Here is a 12,189-nt window from a genome sequence, read left to right on the forward strand (position 1 = left end):
CTCCGCCCACTCTGGGTTGTTTTTTGTTCTGGACTCTGGCCCTCCTTCCGTCGCCCCTCTGCCCACCCTAGTTGGGTTGGTTTTTTTTTGTTGTTTTGGACTTGTTCTGTTTTTGGGTGTCTAGACGCCCTTTGTGGGGGGTGAATGGTTACTGTAAGGATTTGGGTTTCTCTGCACCATCTGCACACCATTTAGTCCCCCTACCAAAGCTGACTGAAACTTTACCAGTCACTTAGTGATAAATGCCACTTTATTTCCCACTGACAATCAATGGGACATTGCGGTAACGATCAAAGCGAGCCTTACATTGTCTATCTCCATCAATAGCTTACTTCAGATTTAAGGATTGTTGGATTTTTACTTTTTAATTTTACTTTTAAGTCTATTTTTCCACTTTTAAGCTAAACCAGATCAAAATGCCTCTGGTTGACACCAAGGACATTGAGAAAATTCTACAAAGACTTTAAATGGAAAATTGAGGGTTTATGGATGTGAGGTGGATATTGTGGCCAACACAGGTTCTGATGCGAACTTCTTTGTCGGATGAAAAAGATCTCATACCTGTGAGTGCACGAGCCAGGAGGAGCTTCAGGAACAGAGCCTAAGGAAGGAGAAACAGCAGGAGCAGGACAAAAGGAGGGGACACAACTGCAGCCGCAGAAAGATGGTGTGATATTGAGGAGCCAGGTGCAATCCCACCCCAGCCCACTTTTCACCTATTGAGAACACCCAGACCTCGGCTTATTACAACTTCTGCATACAATGCTCTTGAACTCTTTCAACTATTCTTTACCGTGGACATAATTCAGACTGTTGGCTAACACCAATGAGTATGGACAAGCACGGTGATCAACACCATCAAGACAGATGTTACAATTCAAGACACGTTTGGCTTTTTGTCTGTCATTTACATGGGTTTTATCAAATGCTCATCCCTAATGGACTACTGGCAAGATGGGAAGCTGTACAGTCTGTTGTTTCCGAAGTCGGTCATGTCAGGAAGAAAGTGGCTAGGGATCCTCAATGCTCTTTACCCGAGTAGTGCAGAAGAGGATTGTGCAAAGGTAGCAAAAAAGGAGAATTTGACAAACTTGGGAAAAAATAAAACTTCTTTACCTGGAGATGAGACAAACTTACCAAAGAAACAACCATCCTCATCAGGAAATCGCCGTTAATGAGAGAATCGTTGCATCCAAAGCAAGAGTTACATTAAAACAGTACATGAAGACGAAGCCTCCTTGCTGGGGCTTCAAATTGTTTGTCCTTGCCGACTCCGGCAATGGTCACACTTGGGACTTTTTTGTTTATGAGGGAAAAACTGATGGCACCAGTGGAAAGTGTCTCAGTTATGATGCAGTAGTAAAGCTTATAAACACATCATTGCAGGGCACAGGGTACAAACTGTTTGTGGACAATTTTACATTAGTCCTACCCTACTCCGAGATCTCATACTGTATGGGCATGCAGGACTATTAAAACAAACATCACACAAAAATATGTCCAAAAATGTCATTTTTGTGACGTTTTGATAAATTTTGAAATCCACACACAGAATACTTCGTTCTACAGTTTTATTGTATTTTTCAGTCCATGCAGTCAACCCTCAATGTGTATTTACATAGAACATGAAATATCTCGAAGCAAAAATGTTCTAATTTTTTTGTGCGTTACAAACAGAATAGCTTCATACTAATTATAGTCAAAACATTTGCTAAAATGCAAAAATTAACTTGACATCTTTGTAAAGAAACCAAACTTTGCATGTACTCCAAATGATTCAAGAACATCAGCTGATTTAATTTGGGTAAACATTTTAGGTGTTTTTGGTGAGTCTGTTATGGCCTGTTAACTGGTTTAGTGACTTTGTTTCAGATAGTTTATGGATTTGAGTTTTCTTTAGACAGGGGATGAATCTGAGGTTTCATTTTAGACTGGTGCATTTTTACTTATCCAGAAAGGTACTATCTTGTTTCGTACTGCCGAGATGCCAGACACATTCTGGAGGAAGACAGGTAGAACTAATATCTGGAACCCTATCTCAGACCCCTGATGCGCGTAATCATTATTACTCTGGGGAATCAGAGCCAGGTCATTCTGCTTTTTGAGCAATAACAACAGCAGTCATTTTATCTGTGACACATGCTTTTTGGTAGCTCGGGAGAGAAGTACATCGTAAAAAGTGACAAAGCCAACACCAGCTTCGTTTCCCTCTGTAAGTTTGTTTGGGCACATGCTGGCTTTGTGCTCATCCTTCTACAATCTTTGCTGGGGACAGTGATCTTGTTGATTACATTGTCCTGTGTAAGAAGACTTGTGTTAACAGCTTTGAAAGATTATCAATGAAAAGTAATTTCTCAACTTGAATAAGAGTGACTCTGTCCTGCCTGAAAAGACTCTCAGAAAATATTGTCAATGAAGGTCACTGAGCTGGCAAAGCATGCTTTAATAAGCCATTAACTGAAAACAGTAACAGAATGTTCACCTTTTCTTAAGTGTTTGTGTTTCCTTTGTGTTTGGTGATTTATAAATTAATTACAGGGCTTGTTAGATAATTGCCCAAGAATACATTCTTACATAAAGGTTCAATATGTATTTTTACATTTTAATACCTTCTTCTTAACCGTTGTGTGTGCAAGGACTGAGGCAAACAGAGGACTATGGCAAATGATACAAGTTTTACGTGTGTGGGGTCGGTTGGACCCCATTTCCACATGCAAGGGTTAAACTTACCACTTTTACTTCATGTCAATATGAATCTAGGTTTACATGCATACTATACATGTACTGTCATGCATACATTTACTCTTTTTGTGTATATTTTTGACCAGCTGTCTTTTCACTTGATAAATAATCATAACAAAAATCTTAATAGTTCAAAATTTTATTCACCGGCATTGAACTTGACATATTTAATACCAGGAATCCATGATCCTCCTCATGCTCATGAACCTGGTTCCTCCATATCCCATCTCCCTGAAGTTCCTGTATTCTCCAGGTCTCATGTACATCATCCTGCCTCTGTAATGAGGCTGCTCGTACATCAGCCAGTGGCCATCCATCACATGGCAGGACATGCAGTCAGACATGCGGTAGCGATCCATGATGGAGTCACAGTCATCCATCATCTCATACATCTGACCACCGAAGTTCTCCCTCTCATAGATCCTCATCCTGTAGGATCCCCTGTACTGTAAAAAATTAGGTAAATACTCTTGTTAGTTTCAGTTCAGATCAGCAATAAATCATCAAGAATCATCAACCCACCATGGGGATCATACGACAAGATCTGATCCAGTCCCTCCAGCCCATCATGCTCATGTAGTCACCGTACTCTCCCCTCCTGAAGAAGTACTGGTTTCCCATGTAGTTGGGGCGGTCATAGACCATGAAGCAGCCGCTCTCCACCCTGCAGGAGTGACACCTGCTCATGTAGGAGGACATGTCAGCACAGTCGCTCATGCACTCATAGTGGCGACCCATAAAGTTCCTATCCTCATAGAAGATGATCTGGAAAAGACAAAGCCATCTTTTAAAAATACACATCAGTCAGGTGACAATATATATTTTCATCCCCTAAAGACTGCCTACCTTGCCCCTCATATTCATGTCAGTGTTGCTTATCTCAGTGGTGCTCATGGTGGCTGAAGTTAAGTGGTTGCTCTTGCTTCTGTACCGTCTTCCTACCTGGTTTAACTCTTTCCTTTTATACCTGAGCAAATGTAAAGAACTGACCCTCCCTTCACAGAACTACTAACTAAGCAAGTTACTATAGAGCTGCACAGAATGCAGAGGTTATGTTTTGTTTTTTTTGTCTCTAGTCTTTAGAAAGGTGTTTCTGTTATTACAAGCAGCATTTTGAACGGTGCTTGTGACAATAGACTGAGCCATGTGTTACGTGTATGACTTGTGTGAAACATGGTTTCCACAGTGGCCATCAATACCCTAATTTTTCTTTGACTTTTAAATCTTTTTGTGTATTAAAACAAGAAAATGTATTTGTACTGCTAAGATACTGAAAATTAACCAATGTGATGCATCTTATTTTTGCTGTAAAAAATGATTTATATTTTTATTTTAGGTTCCAATTACATGTTCTTTATCCAAGGACAAAATGTAATACGGAGCAAATATCAGCTCTGAAATAGAAAAAGCTATAGCTTTGACAAGTTATTCCAAGAAACGTTTTTAAAAATATGGTTGCATATCTTATTTACTTCCTTATGTTTAACTTTGATCATACTCTTAACAGTGTGGGACAGAGATGCAAGTTGGATGCAACCCAGAAAAGTTATTAGAACAAACTTGGAATCCAGACTCTAGTTTAGTCACTCTTTAGTGTATTTTTTAGAAACTGTAGAGTACTCACTATTTAGATCAATATTATACTTCTTACATTAATTTTTAGATTATTATGCGGAGACTCCAATTATTGCAACCCAGAAGAGGAATTAGAACAAACTAAGAATCCAGAAAAAATCCTCCAGAAGAGGAACAGTTAGAAACTAGAGTACTCATTACCTTTACAAGTTTAGAGCATGCTTAGAAAGTCCAGAGAATACTTTCTTATACTTATTTAGCAACCCAGAACAGGGATTAAAACAAATTTAGAACCCAGAAAAACTACCGTAGCAACTGCTTTTTAGACTATTCTTCCAATCCAGAAAAGGAATTAGACCAGAGGATACTGACCTATGCTTATCTAGCAACCTTGAATAGGAGTATCTAGTTTATATACTTTGGATCAACTGTCATGAATTGAGGGTGTTGGTGAGGAGGTAAACTCAGGTGGGCCCAGGCAAACATTTAGACGATGTTTAATAATAATTAATCCAGAAAAAACAGAATCCAAAAACACAGGGAGGAAGGTAATCAGAGAACTAGACACAGCTGGGATCAATCAACAGGGAGGACAGGACATCACAGAGACTCACAGGGGAACAGGACACAGAAAAACCAAGAAATAAATACACAGAAACACAGATCACCACATCAACATTATTAGATTGTTTTTCTTCTTTTGCTCTTTTTGGTTTGTTAATTTGTTTGCATTTCCTTTTAATTTATGTAAAGCACTTTGAATTGCCTTGTTGCTGAAAATGTGATACATAAATAAAATTACCTGCTTTTTCGGTCCCTGCTCCGTAGTAGGGTATGTCAGTACTGAGCTCTCTAGGGGACATGGGGAATTTTTTTTCCTTTTGCGTTCCCTTGCAATAATGTACAGATTTATTTCATGCGGCATTAATGAATATTTTAAGTCTTACGGATCCCAATGTACTTTCTGGTATCAGGTTTTCGTAAGGCTTTTCCATGTTAATATCTCGTCATGAAATATCTGACGTTTTATAACTTTAGGTTAGAAATGTACCACAAACCTCTTTCCGAAAGTAGGAAAGAAGTAAAAAATACATCTAAACTACTTTTACTATGTCCGAGTTATTATCATGGGGTAGTCAGTCATCTGACAGTTTTGATTGCGTCTCTTTTGTGTTGGTCTGAATGGTTTAAAGGGATGTCTTCATGTGCATCGTCGCAACCTTACACAGACAACATGTAGTAAATAAATTGATTTTCAATCAGTTTTTTGTACCAAAGAGTTAAGAATAAACAGGTTTTTAAATGTGTATATATTTGAAATTTTAAATTGACATTTGTGACCATGTACAAAAACGTCCAGCAAATATTGCAGTACGCATATTTTGAGGTAACGCAAAACAAAAACTTTTCCCCATGTCCCCGAGGGCTCCGTAAGCCAGAGCCAAGTAGGTACCATAATGTGACGTAAACATATTGCTGTTCACTGATTGCTCCTACGTTTGACCACGCACACAAAGAGAAGAAAAACAAATGATGCCATATTCCAAACTTGCTACGTAATGAAGTCCTCATCACGTTGAACAGATGCAGGCAAGCAAGCAGTGAACAATGAGATGCAGGCTTTTAAGATAAAATATCTTTATTAGTCTCCCATAGGAGAAATTTATCTTGAAAGCAGGGGCAAAACTGCAATACAACAATAAAAGCCTATTCAAAAGGACAGTAACCATGAATAAATGCATAAAAACAAAAAAATACATAAAAGCACAAATGTCAGATCGGCAGTACATCCCCAAAACATCCTCTACATACTAGGTTTTCTCTGCAATGGACTTTAATAGTCAGTGACAGCTTGATGGAACAGTGAGGAATGAGTTGTGTTTGTCGACATAGTGGTGAGAATGAAAAGCCTTTGATAACCCTTGGTGCACTGTGATTCAGATGCATGCTGTCTAGACAGTACCGCCACACTCAGGTAAGCAGTGTGTTGATATATTGGTCCAGTTCTTAGTATATTTTATGGTTGCCTACATACAATCATGCAAGACATTTGAAACATGGTTTGTTTTATTTTTATTGCTCAAACACATGCACATTTTCTGAAGATATCCTATTCAGATGCACATTTCTTAGGATTGGATAGCACTGTTTATAATTACTCCACTTTGTCTTTATTGTACAATTTGGTTTTTATAGGTTTAATTTTTTTTGTGAATCTACATGCTTTGATTATTTTGCTGTTGCACCTGTTTCCCCACTGTGGGGTAATAAAGAATAATTCTAATATGATATTCTATTCTTCTAAAATGGACATCATTAATCCTAATTAAATGGTTAAAATTATTTTGAATTATACAGGACATTAAAAGTAACAAGAAATTTGAAGAAAACGAGAGTGGTACTTTAACCATGACTGTATGTCTCTATAGGTCTAAAACACTAGTTAACAGCTCTGTATGCAATTATTTACATTTTGTCTTTTATATGCATGACTATTGTCATGATTGTGTTGAAGTGTGGATCTAAATGCAGCAGGATGGATTGAAAATTTAAAAAAAACATAAGAATCCAACTTATAAAATACAAAAGTCCAAGGAACAAAAATAAATTCAAAACAGAGACATGCAGAGAACATGAGGGACCAGGGAGAAGGGACGAGGAGAGATGACTTGAGTGACAAGACGAACCGGCAGGGCTTAAATACTGGGGAGGTTGGCTAGACAAGAGACCTGAGCAGATGAGCTAATTGATTACAGGTGTGAGTAGTTGGAGCAGGAGCCAGGCTGAGGAGGAGGGAGAGATAGTGGCACAGGGGTACAGGAAATAAGAATACTAAAGAATAACTTTTGACTAAAGAACATGATAACTTAGAACATAAAATACCTGACACTAAAAATGACTAAACCTAGAGTAAAAATAAGAAATTTACATTTTAATGGTAGTTTCTCACTATTTAATTTTTAAAATAGGGGTTGTGGGGGGGGGGCTGCACAGTGGTGCAGTTGGTAGAGCTGTTGCCTTGCAGCAAGAAGGCTCTGGGTTCGATTCCCGGCCTGGGGTCTCCCTGCATGGAGCTTGCATGTTCTCCCTGTGCATGCGTGGGCTTTCTCCGGGTACTCCGGTTTCCTCCCACAGTCCAAAAACATGACTGTCAGGTTAATTGGTCTGTCTAAATTGCCCCTAGGTGTGTGTGTGCATGGTTGTGTGTCCTGTGTGTCTCTGTGTTGCCCTGCGACAGACTGGCAACCTGTCCAGGGTGTACCTCGCCCAAAACGTTGGCTGGAGATGGGCACCAGCACCCCTCCCAACCCCACTGAGGGAAAAAGGGTGCAAGAAAATGGATGGATGGGTTGCGGGGGGCCTATTATTTTCATTCAGTTCTCTTTCATAGTACCACATGTGTGAAGGACAAAATTTTTTTTGCGTACATATAAAGTGATATGTCTGTTTTAAATAATTCCTTCTACATATGTGCTATAATATCTGATTACTATTTACAAGGAACAGAAGTGGGGACACGACTGACATGATAGTGAATGAAGAGTTGAGGCAAACAAAATAAGAAAAATAAATGCTGTTGTGGTTTCAATTAACAAAGTATCTTTTTGATGCTTACTCTACAAATTATTGTGCATACGCTGTAGTTTGCATGGTATTGAGTCCTAATACAAACGTCCCTAAAATGTGAGGAACTTTAGACAGACTAAAAATAACACAATATATATATATATATATATATATATATATATATATATATATATATATATATATATATATTGTGTTATTTTTAGTATATATATATATTTCATTGACACTTTACATTGTAGATTTCCAATTAAGACATCCAAAACTGAGCACATAATTCAGTTATCCAAACAGTTTGACAAGAACCCAAAATATTATTAATTTCTACTTTGTACAACATTTTTTATCCACTCACTCTTGAGCTGTCTTCTTGGAAAATCTTCAATGTAAGAAAGTGGAAGAATGTGTCCAAAACTTGTAACCATTACTGGATTCTGCTTTGTTCTTTGAATTTTATGGAGATAAGTTACTTGATAACTTGATATGTCCAGAAAATATATCAAAGCTTACTCTGCAATTAGCTTCTTCCAATTGCTCATTGCTTTTTTGAGGATGTCATGACTTTGTCATAAACTGTGTCCACGCGGTCTTCCTTCTGGACAAGAGTGACTATACACTTGGGATAAATAAGATGGAAGGTGTAAACGCACGCTATGATATTTCTGAAAAAATAAGAGATGTCCTCCTTAGGAAAGATTAGGACCAGCATAGTTCCAATGGCCAGGATGCAATTGGTCTCACAGACAATGCAGGTCACATTCATTTTAGGTTCTTAATCATTCATTTCTCCAGGGCAGAATGAATTCACAACATATGTTTTCAGTTGTTTTAAAAAATAAGAAGTGGATGGTTTTAATTGGGTTTAAATTGAATGTGGATATATCAGAATTATTCTCCACCTACACATTAAAAGAAATATATCTATTAAGTTGCTTCTTGACACTTTTTGTCACCCTTATTGTGTAATTTTGGTTTGATTTTTAAGCTTCCTTCTTTGCAGAACTAGCTCATTTAAACTGGATGCTGTCCTGGCTTGAACCTGGTTTTTGAATGAATCTAGGTCATAGTTGTGTTATACGTGGCATTTCAGTGATGTTCCATGTTTTGGTGTATAATTTTATCCAGATGTCAAAGCTTTTGACTTGATAAAAAATTATGACAAATTTCTCATCTCAAAATGCTTTTATTTACTTGTATTGAACCTGACGTATTTAATACCAGGAATCCATGATCCTCCTCATGCTCATGAACCTCATGCCTCCATATCCCATCTCTCTGAAGCTCCTGTACTCTCCAGGCCTCATGTACATCATCCTGCCTCTGTAGTGGGGGTGCTCGTACATCAGCCAGTGGCCATCCATCACATGGCAGGACATGCAGTCAGACATGCGATACCGATCCATGATGGAGTCACAGTCATCCATCATCTCATACATCTGACCACCAAAGTTCTCCCTCTCATAGATCTTCATCCTGTAGGATCCCCTGTACTGTAAAAAATATATATATTAAAAGTAACACACTATTGTTTAAGCTTTACGATTCAAATGACCAATAAAACCCTAAGTTTCCAACCCACCATGGGGACCATACGACAAGATCTGATCCAGTCCCTCCAGCCCATCATGCTCATGCAGTCACCGTACTCTCCCCTCCTGAAGAAGTACTGGTTTCCCATGTAGTTGGGGCGGTCATAGACCATGAAGCAGCCGCTCTCCACCCTGCAGGAGTGACACCTGCTCATGTAGGAGGACATGTCAGCACAGTCGCTCATGCACTCATAGTGGCGACCCATAAAGTTTCTCTCCTCGTAGAAGATTATCTGGGAAAGAGAAAACCATCCATTAAAAATGCACCATTGGTATAAGAAAAAAAAAATTTTTTTTCATCGCCTAAAGATTGCTTACTTTGCCCCTCATGTTCATGTCGGTGTTGCTCATGTTGGCTGCTGATGAGTGGTTGCTCTTGCTCCTGTACTGCCTTCCTACCTGGTTTAACCTTTTCCTTTTATACCTGAGCAAATGTAAAGAACTACTGACCCTCACTTCACAGAACTACTAACTAAGCAAGTTACTATAGAGCTGCAGAGAGTGCAGACTTTACGCTGTTTTTTCTTTGTCTTTTAGTCTTTAGAAAGGTCTTTTTGTTATTACAAGCAGCATTTTGAACAGTGCTTGTGAAAATAGACTGAGCCACGTGACCATTAAGAATTCTGTGTATGACTTGTGTGAAACATTGTTTTCACAGCAAGTAAACTGATAATTTTGTCTCCTTTTTTCTTGTCTTATAAAGGTAAAATTGATTTCTACTGCTAAGATAACATAGTAGGATAAAATAAAAAAATATAATCAATTTGAATATTCTTTGATAAAAACTCACAGCACTGTGAAAAAAATCACAGAATTGTTTGGTTTTTGATTTTGGATTACACTTAAATGTTTAAGTGTAATCTACTGCTAAAATAACATAGTAGGATAAAATAAAAAAATATAATCAATTTGAATATTCTTTGATAAAAACTCACAGCACTGTGAAAAAAATCACAGAATTGTTTGGTTTTTGATTTTGGATTACACTTAAATGTTTAAGTGTAATCTACTGCTAAAATAACATAGTAGGATAAAATAAAAAAATATAATCAATTTGAATATTCTTTGGTAAAAACTCACATCACTGTGAAAAAAATCACAGAATTGTTTGGTTTTTGATTTTGGATTACACTTAAATGTTTAAGTTGAATAAACCAAATGTTATATCTGGCAAAAAATACCCTGAGTAATTTCAGTGAATGCAGTTTTTACAAGCTATTCAAACCAATGTTTGTGAAAATATATTTACATACCTACTTATCTCATTGATTGTAATTTTTTTGTTTGTTTGTTTGTTTGTTTGTACTAACCACCCCCAGTCCTGGTTACTGCTAGATCTGTAGGATCTGTATTTCAGGTACATTTTTCAACAAAATTGTACATGATACATTTCACACTAACCACAGAATTTAATTTTATGTTTTGCCATTGTTTCATCTGGCACTTCTTTACACTCGTTTGGAGCTGTGTAGCCCGAGATAGAATATCTGTAATTTATTTATTACATTTGTAAAAATGTGTGGGCCTATGGAAAAAAATTTTTTCTTGTGTTGCAAACAAAGTAAGTCGTTTCTCTGTATTTCACTGTAGATGTCCTGGAATTATAAAGAGACATTGGCTTGCATATGAATGCAAGTCAGTGCATTCATATTTTACACATGGTTCAGTTCTCTAGAACCAATCTCCCTGAGAGGGGTTGGTGCACCACCAACACTGTTTATTGTGGGGGTGGTGTACTGTCAATGTATTGACTTGCATATGAATGAAAGTCAATGCATTCATTGACAATGTGACGATAGTGTTGCTCAAACATGGTTGGTGTTATGGCTTCCAAAGATTTCAATTTTGCTCTCATCTGAACATGCTATCTTATCCCAGTACTTTAGAGACTAGTCCAAAAGCAGCAAACTTCATATAAGCTTCAGTATGCAATGGAGTTGTGCATGCAATTTTTAGAAGCTATGGCTGCTGAAAGAGTTGCTCATTGTGTTCTTTAAAACAATTGCTACTTCCATGTCTAATGGCAGCTCTTCGCAAATGATCCTTGGCTCTTGGACAACTCTTCTGATAATATTTGACAATCCTTATCAGAAATTTTGTGATGAACACCTGGTCATGCTCAGTTTATGGTCAAAGTATGTACTTTCCACTTCTGCATTATGCCACAACAGTGCTCATTGGAATGTTCAATAGTTTAGAAATCCTTCTGTAAACAGTGCCATCAGAATGTTTTGCAATTATAAGGTTTCTAAGGTCTTGCAATGTGGGATCACACAATGGTCCTCAAAGGCAGGGAACTTGGTGGTTTGATCCTGGGCTACAGACGGTGACTCTTGGGACATACAATGTCCCAAGAGCTAGGTCAGGAAGGAACCTGAGCTGGTGTGCGAGGTTGAGAGGTTCAGGTCAAAAATAGCCTGGCTCACCTGGATACACGGTTCTGGCTCTAGAACCAATCTCCCTGAGGGGTTGGTGCACCACCAACACTCTTTATAGTGGGGATGGTGTACTGCTGACCTCAACTCATGATGGTGTGGGTCATTGGGCGCAAAACTGCGAAGACCTCAATCTCACAAGCATGTTTCTGAAGTTACCCAGGTGGTCAGTCCAGGGGGAGGATGAGATTGGTCCTTTTTTCCTCAGGGCTCCCAATGTTGTGGGTTTGTGCTGGCTCATGACATCCACTGTTCCCCTGCAT

General features: G+C 38.1%; 2 protein-coding genes across 2 annotated transcripts; both read right to left on the minus strand.

The window, feature by feature from the left end:
* Positions 1 to 2,865: 2,865 nt before the first annotated feature.
* On the minus strand, positions 2,866 to 3,689 carry LOC103482119 (gamma-crystallin M2-like). Its single transcript, XM_008438073.2, has 3 exons — positions 3,589 to 3,689; positions 3,265 to 3,507; positions 2,866 to 3,188 (listed from the first exon to the last, which is right to left on the minus strand). The coding sequence occupies exons 1-3, from the start codon at positions 3,634 to 3,636 to the stop codon at positions 2,910 to 2,912; spliced, it is 570 nt and encodes a 189-aa protein (XP_008436295.1). The 5' UTR covers positions 3,637 to 3,689; the 3' UTR covers positions 2,866 to 2,909.
* A 5,381-nt stretch (positions 3,690 to 9,070) lies between these two features.
* On the minus strand, positions 9,071 to 9,902 carry LOC145548105 (gamma-crystallin M2-like). Its single transcript, XM_081598753.1, has 3 exons — positions 9,810 to 9,902; positions 9,482 to 9,724; positions 9,071 to 9,392 (listed from the first exon to the last, which is right to left on the minus strand). The coding sequence occupies exons 1-3, from the start codon at positions 9,840 to 9,842 to the stop codon at positions 9,114 to 9,116; spliced, it is 555 nt and encodes a 184-aa protein (XP_081454879.1). The 5' UTR covers positions 9,843 to 9,902; the 3' UTR covers positions 9,071 to 9,113.
* Positions 9,903 to 12,189: the final 2,287 nt, after the last annotated feature.

This window comes from Poecilia reticulata, chromosome 2 (assembly GCF_904066995.2).
Source record: "Poecilia reticulata chromosome 2, P_reticulata-male-v2, whole genome shotgun sequence".
Lineage (NCBI taxonomy): Eukaryota > Metazoa > Chordata > Actinopteri > Cyprinodontiformes > Poeciliidae > Poecilia > Poecilia reticulata.